At 43.7% G+C, this 17450-nt stretch overlaps 1 protein-coding gene across 2 annotated transcripts in view; it reads right to left on the bottom strand.

Annotated features, from left to right (window-relative positions):
- LOC135260943 (protein Jumonji-like) overlaps positions 1 to 17450 on the bottom strand; it is a 93331-nt gene that overhangs the window by 50133 nt on the left and 25748 nt on the right. For both annotated transcript variants that reach the window (XM_064346699.1, XM_064346707.1), the window contains exon 2: positions 1162 to 1297. In XM_064346699.1, coding sequence (XP_064202769.1) covers positions 1162 to 1297 — 136 coding nt within the window. The remainder of the gene's footprint in view (positions 1 to 1161; positions 1298 to 17450) is intronic.

Genomic DNA, 17450 nt, shown 5'->3' with positions numbered 1-17450 from the left:
TCACATTGCAAGCTACCCATTACCACGAGCCTGCATTGCCTTCGACCCTGGAGCGCACTGCACTGAACTAGCCTTGGTCAAACAAAACTGCTGCGGTGTTAAATTCAATGCGATAACCTGAACAAATTGTAAAATGTGAAAAGGATCATTCGGTTCGGAAGATGGAGATGTACCGCGCATTAAACTCGAGTGGCGAGGACAGTGGGGAATACATATGCGCACTTACTGGGCCGAATTCATGCACACGCCAGCTTATCGCTAAAATGAACACCTGCGAAAGGCCTCAGTGCGTTCATAATGAAATGTGGAGTACCCGTGTAGCCCCCTCCCTCGAGGCACTTGCCACTGAGCTCCACTACTTTGCTGCATTCCATCAGGTGGAAGAATGTGCACAGGTGAGAGAGGAAGTGATGCGCTGAATTCACCTACACAGGCAGCAGGATGAGGGTACAGCAACACACAGCAGAGCCTCCATATAGACTCTTAACTACAAACACGTCTATTCCCCCTGTGTGCTGCTGTAAGGAAAGGCTGGGCAGAGCTTATCTGACCCATCAGAAGGGCACTATCCTGGCGGCTATCAGAAGCACAGAAGGCTTTCAGTGATTGATAAGACCGGAGAAAAGGTGATGCTCCACTCTGGAGACTGAGAGCAAAGCACCTGCAATCAGACTAGAGTGGTTTGAAAGAAGTGGCTCAGATCTGTCCTGTCGTCAGAGCCACCTCCTCTCTCTCACCCAGTTATATCATGCATTAAACCCACCATCACTTCCCTGCTGACTGGATTGCAATCGTATTTCACAAGACGCATTTAACAGGCTGTCAGGTCGCATCCATATCCTAAATCTTTTTACAAATAATTGTCAATCACATCGATATGCTGTGCTCATGCAGTCCATCGTTTAAGGCTAGTGCAGGGTTAGGAAAACAGGCATGCATGCTGACCACACATCTCCTGAACTCCAGCCTTCTGCAAATAATCACAGATTTGGTGAAGATAAAGTGTCACCGCTTCATCTGATCTGAAAGCAGACATGACGGATCTGAAAGGAAGGTATTGCGCTGTCTGGAGTTTCAGCAACTAGTAATTTTCCGAACATCAAAGACAGAACCGCAAGGCTAGATTTTGACTGCCCTTGCCTGTAGGGGGCGTTCACTCACCATTTGAGCTTTTGATTCCTGGGTCCAAGCCTTCACCCAGCTGTCTCTTCTGTGCACTCTTAAACTCCTTCAGGGAGAGATACAGCACCTTGCGCACCACTCGTTCCTCTGACCAAGGGATCCCATCACTGTCGTCCTGCAGATGGGAACGCAAGGGGCAGAAAGAAACCAGAGCCATCAGAAAAAGACGCTCCACACAGAACAGCCAACACTTAATACTGAGCATGGTCCGGGACGTTCATAAGACATCATGGACAGGACACAGAAAACTAAAATCAGCAGGGTCAGAGCAGTACAATCAGTACAGTGGAAACGCACAAAGCTATCCTCACAATGGCCAACATTGGTAAATGCAGAGCACAACAGAGCTGAGGAAGGGGTGGGAGAGAGAGTAAGAGAGAGTTCCGCAGGGAGAGGAAGGAGAGAGAGAGGGAGGGTTTAATAAGACACCAGTGTGAGAAACTAAGAGATGAGATGTGAAATGAAACCCTCCACACTGGCAGAATGGTGCTCTGGCCCACAGCTCAGTGGACCCAGAACTGAACCAGTGGAAGCAACCAAATCCCAGGAGCCAAATTCATGGCTCCGGACACCGAGAGGTAAACTCTCACAAACAATCCATAAGCTCCCATTTCCGACAAGGGAAATGGAGCGGATGTTATTTTTCCAGAGACTTACAGAACCATTTCATATCTTCCTTTCCATCACCGTCTGTTATGTTAGACATATAAACATAATCACCAAAACTAACAAAGGGCTGCCTGTGTGAAGCTCCCTCTAAACAATACAGAGATCCAATTCATCTAATTTAAATCTCCCATTAATCTCTGTAAATCCTTTCAAAAAGAATAAGTTCAGTTCCATAGTCAGTAATATCCACTCATTTCCTTTCCCCTTCAAGTAGGCCTATGCTTCATAAAACAGCTTTAGCATAACTCACTGTACAAGCTCCCTGCTGCAATAAACCTTCAATATTTAATAACCAGCAGTTCTATCCCACTAGGAAATTAGCATTTGCCGTTATATTTTAAATATAGGTCTGGACATGCCGACGGTCTTGACAGCAAATGTCGACAGGATATTGGCAGATTTTCTTCTATGGCACCATTAACATTCAACAGTCAGAGGCATTTTCAGAAAAACAGTGCACTGATGAACTCTAAGACAATTTCATGAAGTATTGTATCATAACTAACCGGCATTAAATATGTATTTTCTCTCCTGAAATTCACAGCAACATTAATGAATGTGAAACCACACTGATTAAATCAACTGATTTCTAGAGACTGGATAAGAGACAGGAATCTGTTTTTTTATCATCAGCATTCGAATATGTCTGGAGACAGCACAAGTCATCAAGATTCTCCATTTCACAGCAACAGGTAGGCTAATAGTTCAGCAGTAATTTTCTGTATAAATTCCTCTCATTTTTACTCCCTCGCTTCTTCTCACAGGACATCTGCTACAGGCTACATCTGTACCAAACTAGTGCAGAAACAGGGCATGAATAAATCTTGTCTTGAAAGTGTAAAATCAGGTAAGCAGCTATACACGTAACACAACCAAATACATGTACACACGATATAAAAGACCCTGCTGACAAAATTATAGGCTAAAAAAGAAACAGTACTGTTATTAGGGTACTGTGCATGGACAGAAAAAGAAAAGGCCACAAAGCTTCACTTTTCAGCATGAATTAGTATTAGTATGTATTCATTTGAGCAAGGTCCTATTAGGCCCAGTCAAAAGAGTGAAAATTTCAGGGCTTAGATTTATTTAGCTACCTATAAACCAATAACATGTTGTTGCTTCATCTGAGAGTACGGTAGTTTGTGTGTTTTTAACACCTATAAAATGAATAAGCAGCAATGTAAAAACTTCCACCAGATGCAGATTAATAAAGATATCCCCTGCTCCCCACCCCAGTTTATCCAGGATCCAAGTATGAGGATCATGGATAGATCAAAAGCATCAGCTGCCATTTGGTGAGAACTTAAAAATGATTCTCTCTCCATCTGACCCGTTCAATTAAAAAATTTCATCTTCCCCATGTGAATAAATTATGCCAGCGGTCATGTACAGTAATAATGACAGAGATAGCAAATGTACAAGGACAACTGCATCACAGCCAAATTTGTTTTGGTAAAAAAGTAGAGACTAGACACACAGATGTAAAATCGACAGAGGAGTCAAACATGAATGATACATGAAGAAAAACCCTGCATTTTCTCCTGGAAGCCCCTTCCAATGGGTCATGTTCAGAGAACAAGAAAAGCTTGGACCTTTTTTTACACAGGCGGAGTGAGTCAAGGCTGTAGAGTTCTGCAAAGCGTGCTTTCGTGTCAGACCTTCGATCTGAGCCTCAGGAGTCACAGGTTTAGGCGCTGGGAGGAAACGAAGATGAGGCTGATGGGATGATTTACTGTTCTGCTGTCAGTAACAAGGAGGGGGGAACTAAAATACTGAGAAGCACAGATTCTGATGGAAGTAGGGGGCAATGGATGATATCTTGACTATTTGGGAAAGAACACAGCAGTAAAGATACAGAGCGACATTGGGGGGCCGGGGTGCTGGGGCATAAGAGGCTGGAGGCAAGAGAAATGAGGTAGAGAAAGAGAAAGCGACAGTGGGTGGGAAAAGAGCAGGGAAAGAGGGGAAAGAGAGGGAGGGAGAGGGAGGACGCATGGTCACTTTGCTTTCTACACGCTGTGTGGTTTGTTAGGTAAGGGGCACCAATTAGGCAGACGCCGCTATCGCATTTCCACATAACTTGGCCCCAGACCAGCACCCCAGAGAAGGAGAGTATTATTGAGCCGTGTTACACAGGCCTCAGTGCTCAGAGCTGCGCTTCACATCCAGGGAGCTGCCCAGACGTTATGAAAACTTCCAGCTGCAACTGGAGGGGGCACCCCTCAATACGGCGGTGGCCTTCACTTTCTCAACAACTGAGAGACTCACTGAACGAGCGGTTCACCCAGAAGCAATATTTCACCAACAGACAATACCTAGGCCAGGAATGTAGCAGCAGAAACTTCTTCAAATTCAACCCACGGACCTGTTTGTCTAACATTCTGTCCCCTTGCATCACCCAGAAAAGCCTAGGGCAGTTGTTCCCCAACTTGAAGGCGATGGCAGGCAATTTCAGTGAGCAGACACAGGGCTCGGGTGCGCTACTCTGGCGTTGTGAGTGCCACAGCCTCGCTGGTGAAGCAGTCCGTAGTTTTCCAGCCAATGGATTTCAGCGCCTTCCTTATGCGGAGCACGCTCAATCTACCTTCAAATCAAACCTGGAGTCAAACCAGAGAGATCTTTATTATGGAACACGTGTCATCAATAAGCAATATCATTACTGTCATAATGCAGCCACGCAGCCATTCTTCATGTGTACAAGAAAAATATCAGAGTACATCCGAGCAGATTATTCAACAAATCACAGATGGTTTGAGGAAAAGGGAACAAACACAATTTATCCGGAATGAGGGATTTCGCATTTCTCACACCCATGAATATTTATTATTGTAATACATTCAGCGAAGGTGAAAAAATAGCTGAAGGAGCGAGAAGGAAGGCTCCAGTTTAGAGGAACAAAGGCACTCACACAAACCAGCTATAAATAGAGCCACAGGAGCGACTGCCTGGGTTTCATCTGTGAAAACTGTACGCACGTGTCAAAAGACACTTTCTGCATGCAGATTTCTATGATTATAGTGCAGATTCCCTGAAAATGAAATGTTCTTTAGAAAAAAAATCAGGTCTGCCATCCGAACTACGCCCCCACATATAGCTACACGCGCACACATAAACTTGTGGATGTCCCAGATGTACGGTTATCCCCCTCACAAAGTTTGTGGCCAAAATAGGGAGAAAAGCCCAGTAAGGCATCTTGGCAGAGAGAATGCCACTGGCTTCACAGTCCATGCAAGATGAGGCAGCAGGAAAGCAGTGATATGGGCTAGTCTACATTTTACAAGTGGTTCAGGGTAGATGTCATTAAGGGCTTTGAGGCCATATATGTCTACAAAATAAAGGATAAAAGGGGAAAAACATGTTGATAATAAAAAACTGTTTATCACGCATGCATTACAGAAAGAAAACCACACACTGATGTAAGTGTGGAAAAAATTGAAGAATTCTTCTGTGGAACCAGTTGTTTGTTCTACAAAATTCATACCAAATATTCCCTCCCACAGAGGTCAAATAGACCTCAGAATAGATGTAGCAACAAACTTAAGTCTACAAGAGATTACCACGGAACCTGGGAAATGAGAATGATACATTTTATTCCTTAAGGGGTGTCCACGCATACTAGAGAAGTCCAAAATCTTCTGACCTTGCAATACCTCATGTATGAAGCGAAACCTTTCTCTGTGTGACTGCAGTAGTGCTACAGGGGGGTAAAGTCCCTTTGAGAGCAGAGACAACATTCTCCCAGATCTTTCTCATCCACTGGATCAGCATTATGTAAAGCAGTGCGGCTCTGAATGTTGTATGTGACGGTGCTTTAAAGCAGATAACACGCCTGAGGCCAAATGCACAGCATGCCTACGTGACAAAACGCCAGCAGAATTTAGGGCTGTCAAATAACCGTAATTCAACAAAATGGGACGCCAGCATGACTTTTAAAGGGACAAGGGGTTTAAAGGGTTCTTTATTCCAAAAATTAATAAATGACAAATTCCATTAGACATCAAGGGGAATAATTCTGAAGCTTTATCAATTCAACCACCATCAAATCAGGGTGACTGCACTTTTCTGGTCTGCAATGTGGGAAACTCAGCATTCATCTGCCAGATAAACAGACCCCCACTGACCCCAGGTCAGTTGGAGCCCAACCTTCAGCATAATGAGGAATCAATCCTCTGATCATCCACAATGAGATTACAACATGAAAATGCCATAACTGGACATAACAATAAAGAGCCTGGTAATGGTTGCTTTATATCACACTGTCAGAAATATCCAATCACATTCTGGAACAAGTCTTGAACTCTGGAACAAGAACTGGCTGTAAAAGTTTCTGATGAAAGCCAGTACAAGCTGAAATGGCTTTTTTTGGTTTCCCAATTTTTGACCTCCTCATAATTTCAGCAAGTGGCTTTTTATTAAATAAAATATCCCTGTTATTGTAGAAAAAACAATGAATTTCCTTTTATTTCAGCAGAAATGACCCTTGGGAAATGACCGCCACTGTTCTCATTACATCATCAGCGAAGCCGTTTGTATTGCCAGAGGGCTTCAGTGGCACACTTAATTCACCTCTTTACCACAGACTGCGTGTTCAACATCTTGCTCAGGTCACAAACCAGGGAAATTAAGCCAACACAGCATTCATTCCAAATGCTCTTATTCACACTGAAGTGAGTCAACATTAATAAAGTTCAGCTGTGGTCTGTGATCAAGAGACTGCATCACCAAAAAAACTAAAACTTAAACTAAACTTTTTTTGCCTAGTAGCCTACGTCTTCTGAAATACAGTACTGAGCTACTAGCCCCTCACAATCACCTTTTGGTCCTGCCAGGGCATGATGACCCTTTAGCCATTTTGTTACCAGATCTTAAAATATATACAGTGCCATCTGGACATTGACACGTGGTCAATATTTATTCTTTAAAGACCATTAACAAATTAAACTCCATGTGCTTCTCAGAGAGGAATGGCAGAAATTAATCCCTCTAAATTCACCCCATGTGCCTTTTGTAAACAAAAAGTGACTCCTGAGGTGCGTAGATTTCTTTCTCTGAGGATTTGGCAACAATGAGCCTGGAACAATGCGGAGCATGGCTCAGGGCCCATGGCTTTGGACTTGTACAGACAGCTCTTTGTCCACAGAGCGGCTCCATTCTTAAAAACATAGTAACAGCCAAAATCATGGGATAAAGGTACCGAGAATGTAGTACTCTTCACTCTTCCCATACAATACCCATCAAAAGCAGCTGCAAAATGTCACCCACACCAAGACTTTCATGTTTCCCCTTAAATGTTTTGATGGCTCTGTAGAGCCCAGCTCAGTAGCAGGATATACGGACTTCCATTACGGCAAACAATACAAGAGCAAGACTTCTTCAGGGCTTAGTCATTCATACATTTTATGGGACAAAAAAAATACATGAAAACATCTGTATACTGCTCACCCAGACCACCCACAAGACATTTCACACAAAAAAATCCCCAGAAAAGAAGATCTGCCAGCAACTTTTACATTTCTGTGAGCATGTTTCACAGCACAGGTTATGAGTGACTGAATGAACGAATAACAGTGAAGACACCAGAGTACAACTAACAAAATTCATGCACATTAGACCCAAACCAGAGAACTGTCACCTGTGCGGAGGGAACATTTTAGGTTTTATTTTTTTTTATTGTTCCATTCACAGGATAAGCACATCTGCTACCATTTGTGTTAACTGCCTTGAGTATGACCACAAAACCCTTCCCATACTGAAACCTGCAATGGTTAAAACCAAAATACCCAAACCATTGTAGCTGATACTGTAGCATCAGCACTCAAAGCAGTTAAACACGCTGACAGCTGTTCTCCTTTATTCCTAATAATTATTAAATCAGAACCTCCAAGAGACAATGCATTGGGAACAGGCCATTCAGAACTGAAATGTTTCCAACATATGCTTCGAAAATACACTAATTTTAATCATTTATTGGAATCATACACCTAAATTACAATAGCCTACAAAATATTGGTTAAAAACCAGAAATAAAGCAATTTGGCTTTCAGAGTGATCATCTCCCTTTCAGTGATGCACCATCTTTGGCCGCTTATTTCTACTGTATTTGATTCAGATGCTCATGCGTAGCTAAGTGCAAGGATAATACAGAATGGTAAATGGTAAATGGACTGCATTTATATAGCGCTTTTATCCAAAGCGCTTTACAATTGATGCCTCTCATTCACCAGAGCAGTTAGGGGTTAGGTGTCTTGCTCAAGGACACTTTGAACCGGCAACCCTCCGACTGCCAGACAATCGGTCTTACCTCCTGAGCTACGTCGCCCTATATATGAATGACAGATTAAATACAAATCACATGAGCTAAAAGAGAACAAATAATACATACAAGACCATATTTACAGTAAAGAGGTATCTAGCAGAATCAGTGCTAAAATGAACATATCGGAAAGCTATTTCTAGGACAAGACAGTAGAGAAGAGCCCTGGCCTGCTCACCATCAGCACAGGCAGTGAGAACAGACACACAAGCAAATGACCATTAGCCAGGGATGATAGGAAGTAGTCTGGGTCACACAGGAAGCCCAGGACAACTGCTGGATTCTGCAGCTTGTTAATAACAATGCTGAACCAGAAATCTCAATCCAGTCCTTGCAGTTGTACTGCCCTTTTCAAAGCTGCCTAAACAAATTTCACAAAAGGCAGAATTCTTCTGATGCAGCCAATTAACAGCACTTCAATATTTCCTTTCAGTAATTTTTGTTTCAGCTGGTACAGCTGACAGAAAATATCACAGATTTTTTTTTTCTACGGCAGAGGAACCAACATATAGGCTACTGCATAACCTGCAGATGTAGCACGCCCGCATTCCGTGTGATGTCAGATTATCAACCATTTAAAATGCTAAAATGGAATGCTCAATAATTGTTCATTCAGGCCGTTTATAAAGTACAAATCAATAACAGCATACAGAAACTATTCCACAAGACTCCCTGAACAAAGAAATGAATTGATGGCAATAGAACAGCGCAGACTGCATCCAATAAGGTCTGACACACTGCTGACAACCTTGGCCATGGAGATGGGTGATCACCAGTCACCCATAGCATCCCTCTCATTTTAATTCATTTGATGTACAGGCTTCTTCCAGTCTACAATATGCACAGTGAATAGATAAAAGGGCACTTATGGTAGGCAGACAGCTCAGATGAATAAATGGGCACTGAACAAAAAAGAAGCCTATAAAAGGACTCACAGTAGGCTAATTTTATTGCCCCTTGAAGAGCACTGGTTTGCATCCATACATAAGAGAATTCAGATCAGTTAGGAAACCTAATCAAACGGTTTGATTGGTAGGAAACCTAATCGAACGGTTTGATTGGTAGGAAACCTAATCGAATGGTTTGAAACCAGTTTCCTTCGCTAGCTTCTTTAAGATCTATCACTTTATGCCAAATGATCTGAAACTAAGGACAGCTACTGGCCCACAACCTTCCTATTCACCCCAATACTTGTCAGTCAAGAATGAGGCTATAGATATTACAAGCAGGAACAGAGATTCCAGTGGTACTGTGGCAGTTTATGCCAGAGGCTATTCAGTCAAGGTGGTTGCATTGGTTGAGGGGCTGGACTTGTATGTCCGCTCTTCAAATGGGTGTCTTACCGCTCAAATAAATGATGGTAACAATACTGACAGCAGAGCACTGCGGTTTAGGGTTCTGGGTCAGGACACGGAGGATAAAACGCTTTCCTGCTCCAGAAACATCTCTTCAGCTCTGACAGCTCAACCCACACGCAGGAAGTCTGCAGCGCTTGGATTCAGCCGGTGCGCCGTGGCAACTACCAGAGCCTCACTGATCCGGGGTCCTCCGAGGTCCCCTCTGTAAATAGCGGAGTGAATCAGTACTCAAAGAACAGCCTAAGTGCTTTTCATGCCAACCCACTAGGCTGGCCTTTTCACGGCTACGAGGGCATTCATCTCCCTCCCCCGTCTTCGGGAGAGAGGACTGTCAACACTGGGGCCGACGCTACAATTAATGCTCGTGTTCTGGAGAGGCGGACAGAATCACGTCTTTTTCTGTTTATTGGTTCTGCGGCCGAGGAGAAAGGAGAACGCCTCCACGGCTGATGGCGAGATGAAGTCCACCTACTTGTATAAACTGATTCTCAGGGCATGTGCTGCAGTGCTCTTTGTCGGTAATGTCATGTAAAGTCATCATGCTGTTGCACGTCTGCAGGCTTTGGCTCTAGGCCAGCTCCAGCTCAGCACAGGCAGCAGGGTCTTTCGCCCCCACTCTCCTTCTGTCTTCTGCTCTGTTCTCTTTAGTCACACGAGGCTACTGCGGCTGCAATGTTACATCCACAAGCTGTGAACTTGACAGGACAACCGAAGAGTCAACCATAACCACCCACCCCTTATTCCTCATGCATATTCCAATCTGTGAAAGTCTTAAAATACTATTTCTCTTTAGGCATATCTACATGGCTATTTTTTATTTTTTTAATTCACAATACACCAATCAGTTTTAGATTTACCCATGGTGTTCGCCATATTGGTTCTAATCATTAAGGTCCAATAAAAAGTGATTTAAAGCTAAAATTTAAAGTTGTCCTGTAGCTACTTTTGTAAAGACAAAGAAGCAATCTCCCCTTCAATCCTGTTAACGTATCCTTCAAGAGACAGGTTTGGCTAATAGGCCTAACGCATGCCAGAGAAATAATTCTTCATATGAAAATTGGAAAGGTGGGAAAAGTCAATTCATTCTCATTCGAGCAGGCAAATTCCCAAATCCGTTCACAGACATACAGTGAAGGATTCCATGGGCAAACGTGAGTTCTGCCACTGCAGACATGGACAGTGCACATCATGCTGCCTAGTTCACAGTCAGATGCAGAATGTGGGCCCGCCTTGAATGCCACGAGTCAAAGGCACTCTCACACACACAGACAAGCAAGCAGTCCAAACAAGCAGCCTGTGTGCCAACTTGACCCTTAAAATAAGGCCCTTGGCATTCGGCGCCTGACAGGCAGTGGGCTGAGACAATTCCTGTTAGCTTCTGATGGCTTAAATTAATCATGAGGGAAAGGGCCAGCGCAGAGCTTAATGAATGCCTCCCTCAAGAGCATGCAGCTACAGTCTAATGGGCTCCCTGGAAAAGGCAATGGGTGGAGGCTGATCAAACAAACTGGGTCATATAAAATTATCTTTACTTATTCTACGGGGGGAAATAAAGCGCGGGGGTCCCTGGGGGCCGGCACGACACGTGAAACCACGAGGGATTTAACATTAGAGCTCAGCAGCTCGACAGGGAACTACATCGGTGCCGCAGATGATGACATCACAAAATGAGAGCAGACAGCTCTAGATACACTGTGTGGAATGGCAAGGAATGAAGGAAAAGAAGAAGAAGAAGCACATGCTTTTACAAGCTTTCCCAGAGGTCTTAATTTAGCTTCCAGAAGAGAGCCAAGAATCTAATCGGTGGCCAAAAAGACAGATGCGGCTGTGCAGAAGAGCGATAAGACCAAGCCGGGAGAGCTTGTAGCCTCACCAAACCTCCTCTTACTTTCAGCTCCATTGGCGTCCACACATCTAAATATTGCCACTTCATGCAGAAATCCCTGTCATGCGTTGTGGCCATGAACACACTGTATTCACGTGTAAGCAAGAGTGCATTCACTCCAGCCTCTGAATGTCTTCAGACAGTCCAGCGTAGTTCACACATCGCCACGTGTCCATTTACCCCACCACAAACATCTCAGTGCCATGATGTCTCAAAATGCTGAAATGAGCAAGCCTGACTCTGAAAACTGGAACCTTTATTCAGCCGTGGTTTGGATATAGCACTATCCTAATACAGCGTCTTGTGTGGCACTTAAACTCACCTCATGACGAGACCACCGAAATGCAAAGGCAGGAAATAAAAGGCACATTTTTCACTTCTTTTTTGTTGAAATATAATTACAGCTGATGTACTCTACTCGCGTTTAGCATACTTCTGGCATAATTGAGCGAAATGTCTGATAATACACAGAACACTGCATGCTCTTAAAACCATCAAAGAACAAAATGCCATGCCACGCAATTTCTGCAACAGGGCACAGGCAGAGCTTGTGGGCGATGAGGAGGACTAAAATGATCTAAGCCTTTCCTAGAAGTTAGGGTGCATACCAAATACTGTCCTGATGCTAACCGGGTGTCTCAAGTGAGTTCAGTTGTCACAGCATTATTTCACAGTAGACGGTGTACATACGTTCACAAGCGCAGTAGCTACAGGCCTTACAATCTAACCCGGAGGCCTGCTGCTGCAGTTCATTTTGTGGTGTCAGCAGAATGCTCAGCACACTGTACGCTGTCCCCATGCACTCCTGGTCAGACAGGAAAGGTGTGAACGGTGAATGCTTGGCCCAGGTCAGAGTTAATTTCGACTCATTGTTCGGTAGTTTTCAGAGGGCAGAGAGATTACTTTTTTCTTCTCCAGGTTAAAACAGTGTCCGGTGCTGCCACCACCTCACATCAGCATTCTATCAAGAAGCTTCTGGATTATAAGCAGGTTTGATTTGTCAGTTTGTTGACAGAGTTGAAATCCGCTATCTGTTTACAACATTATTGACTGTAATTAAGTGGCTTATAAATACCTAGGATCCACAACACACTTATGTCCATCACTATTATTTATGAACTATTAAAAGCCTGAACTTTCTTTGACACGCAGCTTATTCGGGGTAATTACATTTATAGAAGGCAGGAAACAAGCAAGCAAACAATAAACAGCTTGTTCTACATGAAATGCGCTTGTAGTAGAAACAACTAGAACATGCTCACAGACAGCCGCCATCCATCACCAACAATTAACTCCCGCAGAGGAACGGGCTGAAAACCCGTTCAGACGACGAGCCAGGACAAACCGAAAGCCCGCTCGATGGACGAAATCTAATTCATGTCCGTTTACTGTGTGTCCGAGTCGATCGCCAAGACGCCAGAAAGACAGCGGTCTCTCGATTAACCACTCCCAGCCACTCCAGGCCGAAAAACATCATGCAGCTGCACACATGCAGGGCATAAAGAATTCAAGAAATAAACCATCCACGTTCTGAGACTATTCTTCACATTGCAGAAGGAAGTTATTATTGTACATACAAACCTATACCAATGTACTGTATTTTCTGCTCAGAGTGTAAAGATGTGATAATACATTCAGCATGAATTGCTCCTTCTCATTCTGCTCTAATGGAAACACACAGAATCAGAAACTTAAGCATTTTTCAGTGCATGGAGACCCTCATTATAGAAAATAACTGTAACCACGACCAATCACCTTCAGTGCATTTTGTAAGCCGATATATTAAACACTGAAATACAACTGGGTATTTCTGAATTTTAATACAAGTTACAGACAAAGAACATGTGTGCTTGTCACTTTGGTTACTTTGGCTGACTTATTAGGTCATGTTATTTAGTTTAGAGCACTACATAGGAAAGTACAGTGCACTACAAACTCGGTCTGCAACCCAAAGTCCTTCAAGGGTCTGGTATTACACAACAGCTGGTCTACTTAGTACTGCTATTTAACAAGAAGGCATCATGTTCAGGATGATGAATACACACCAGATGAAACACTCTTGACTCTGTCATCTCCGCTCCAACCAGTTTTAAGCAAGTACAGTACCAAAGGGTTGAATGGCCCTGACTTCAAAATCTGGCTTTTAAAGTTTTGTGTTTTTTCTCAAAGGGGGAATCCCTGAGTGGCAGAGGTAGAGAACTGCACGGATCCATTAATAACTGGCAAGCAGCTCAGGTATCAAAGCATTAAGCAGCTAGACTTTGGCAAGACTTATTAAAGCCTACATCAAAACAAACAGCAACAGGATTACAGCCAGCTCAGAAAACATCGGAAACAAGAGCTCATATAAACTCACTCTTGCACAGTGTGGAATGCACACCCCAGTACCCCACCACCCTACACACAGACAGAGACAGACAGATAGACAGACACAGACAGACACACACACACACCCTTAATGGTCATACCACAAAGAGCACTACAGTACTTAGTTTCAGTTGCCTTTTCAACAAAGGCAAAGTTTCAAAAACTTCTTGGCTGTGCTGCATGATTTTCTTCTACATTAAATCAAAGACATTGCATCATTCTCAAAACTATAACACCAATTAAAAGTATGAAGTTTGTCAGAAACAATATCCATTAGCCTACCATGCAAAATATAACAGATGGATTTCACCGTAGGGAAACAACAATTACAGTATCGCTAATTAGGGAATACAGCAAGATAAAGGTCGTAATTGTAAAACTGCCATTGTCAGTCAGTGGGACCAAAACACCAACCGTAAGTTCTACAATACACAGAGCACATTATCGTATGGTTCCTAAAGACTGCAAATCATGCATAATTTTAGTTTATTAAATGTAATTGTTTATGATGGTGTCTAACCATCACACAAACTTACAGCAAAACCATCAAATCTGATAACCCTTCTACAAAAATCCCTGTTCTGGAAGCAGCAGCAGGGGCAGGATTACTCACGCATTTATGTAAGCAACGTTCAGACAGAAACACAGAGAGCTGCGAACTGCTGATGCACCAGCATTACGTCAGGGAGCGCTGCTCTGTACTGACCCAACGCTAACCGTGCTTACAGCAAAGCTCAAAAACACCTCTGTGCCAATGGAAGGAAGCCTAACCACGCCACAGTGCCACTGCAATTGTGATTTTTCTTGCATGCGTTTGGTTCACATGTGTGAGTTAGTTTATCATCAAAACACTAAATAAGTAAAGGAAATTGAGCGACATTTCTTTGGAAAGTTTCATGCGGTGCAGCTACCATACACAGCTGCGGACTCCTGTAGGTCAAAAACTAATAGATTTAGACAATGACAACCGCCTTTGACAAACGGATGAAAGTGTTGAGCAATTCATTTTCCCCAGACACACACAGAAAATCATTTTGCTTGAACAGAGTTACTCCGACAAAGAAGTGGTATAGGGGTTAGATCCCACAATGCAACAGGGCTTGGCTTAAAAAGGCCTGGCTCCCGTGTGGCTCGGTGACACCGCCAGGTTGGCAGGAGCAGACGGGCCGTCTCCCACGCTGCATCTGTGCCCGTCTGCTCAGCAGCGCCCACCTAGTCTAGCGCCTGCCAGCCCGCTTTCATCTGCGACAGCGTCACCTTTGTGCTCCAGACTCCCAACTGCTGCCCGCCCCATGAAAATCACACTATCATAGTGAAACACTGGCTCTAGCTTGGTCTGACTGTTAGCCTAAATTTTAGGAGACACCTCATCATGAACTGCTGGAACAAAACCACTGTAGCACCAAATATTGCCCACGGCTAACACCTCACTTACCACTGAAACTACTGCAACCTCTGATATGGGTTGGTCCTGAAGGGAACCAAAGTCTTGCTTTCTTTATGATTTTTCAAATGCAAGATCGCCTTCACCCAAAGGGAGGTGCAATGTTTGAAGACAGCACAAATCCATAACCTGTAACTTTAGTGCGTCTTCAAAAGCAGCTCAGCGAAATTTAAATGCATTAAAATAATCAGCCTAGCGCAATGCCCTGCCACTACATATGATTTCACTGAGTCAGCAAAAGAATCCATTAAAAAAAATGACATGGAAAGGTTTGAACTTCAATTTACCATGGGTCATTTTCTCCCCCATTTTCAGCATCCTTTCATGAGGCACACACCCCTCTGTTCCTGTGGCCTGTGGGGGCAGCCTCAGTCGGAGTCTGATTAACTCCGCTCGCAGATGCGTCTGACAGGATGCGTCACGCGGCAACCGCGGCCAGGTCCGATCAGACACGCTGCTCCCGGGAGGAGCAGCACAAATGGAATCAAAGCCAGCCGCAGAAACCGGATAAGGCCGGCTCCCTGACAGACACCGCACGCGCGAACGCAGCGGACGCAGCTCGGGTCTGAACGCACAGAAAGCGCCTGGGCTAGGGGTCAGCAGAGTCTCCCAGAGACCCTGACTGTGCTGAGAAAGGCAGGGTGGAGGAGACGGCACAGTGGTGCTTTCTCTGGGTTATTCAACTGTAGCCTCTCAAAATTTTATCTTTGTTTTGTTCCGCGCTCGTACACAATGAACGTTTCAATCCCTGACTGCACCGGTGGCAGCTATGCCTGGGTGAGTCCCGCAGGTAAGGAAATTGCACGGCCCAGGGCGGGAGGGATTAACTCTGTATGGTATCCTCTGCCCACCGTGCAACAGACACTCCTTCAGTCCGACGGGCAACACCCCTAAAGACGCATCTACGCTGTGTGAAGCCGCAGTGTTCGATGTCCGTCAGTGAAGAGTACCCAAAGTAACAGCAGTGGATACGTTTGCCCACATCAGAGGTGAACACAGCGTGGGCTGGGCGCGAACCAGGAACAAACCCACAGCAGTAATTTGCAAGCTTGCAGCACTCTTCTCCTCTATATTTTATTTTTGGCTTACTCTGCACCACAGCAAAATTCTGATGCACGCACGTTCTCTCAATGCTAAGTACGTGTGATCTATCTACTTATCTCTGCAGGCATGTCCCTTGTTCCTTTCCATACCAGTGGAGAACGACAGACATTTTAATAAGCAGTTAAAATACCAAAGAACAATTTGTTTAATTTTTGTACTGTACTGGCATAAAAGATTATTCATTCCAACCACAAGTGCAATCCCAAAATTTAACAAGCTGTTCTTTTTTGCTTAATTAGATGCTTTTCATGTTTTGAAAAATTAACCCTCTTAAGCCACTTTGTCAAAAATAGCCATGCATGCTATGAAGAATAAAAGTCCCACATGCACACTGTGCTTATTGTGCTATATTCCAAACGATTACATAAAGAGGTAGAACTGATCAAATTAAAGACTGAGGTGAATCACACAGCTCCTAATTGGTGAAAGTGTGGACACCTGGCCACTAAAACTAACCATCTGGTACTAAATGAAGAATCCAAAGACCAAGGAAATGAAAATGAGCCAAACCTGCATTGTGTTAATAAGTTTAAGGAACAAATTATGAATGAGCTGAAACACGTGCCAACAACCTAAATTGAAGAAGAGATTGGCTGTCACAAAAACCAGCATACACAGGTGTCACCAGGACCAGATTTGTGAACCACTGATTTAAGGTAATGTGCGCAGAATTAGCCTAAAACATCAGATTGTGACTGCTGATGAAATGTTTTCAGTTTTCAGCGTTCCACTGCTGCACTTGCAGTTCAAAGCAGAGGACGTTCCAAGGCCAGCTTAATAAAATGTTTGTCTTTATGATGATTAAACTGTTTCTACTAAATCAGGCTGATCACTTAAATTATTTGACATGAGTAAAAAGAACCATACCGCATGAGACAAAAAAGAAAGCGCTCATGTTTGCTTCTGCCTCTGCAATTTGTAGCTTACGAGCTCATTAGGACAGTTGTGTCAACAGTTCCCGACCCACAAATTAGGAACTAAAACTCTTTCTGTCTACGCAGGTGTATTCTATTGAGTGCATGCGATATTGGAAAGACTGGACAATTTCACAATCATTATTCATAGAATATTGCTTAAAGGTATCAATCAGTTTTCCAAAGAGATATGTTATGGGTGGGGGCTATTTTA

This window comes from Anguilla rostrata, chromosome 1, assembly GCF_018555375.3.
Source record: "Anguilla rostrata isolate EN2019 chromosome 1, ASM1855537v3, whole genome shotgun sequence".
NCBI lineage: Eukaryota > Metazoa > Chordata > Actinopteri > Anguilliformes > Anguillidae > Anguilla > Anguilla rostrata.
Note: the sequence above shows the minus strand (reverse complement) of the source record. Positions and strands in the feature narration are given on the sequence as shown.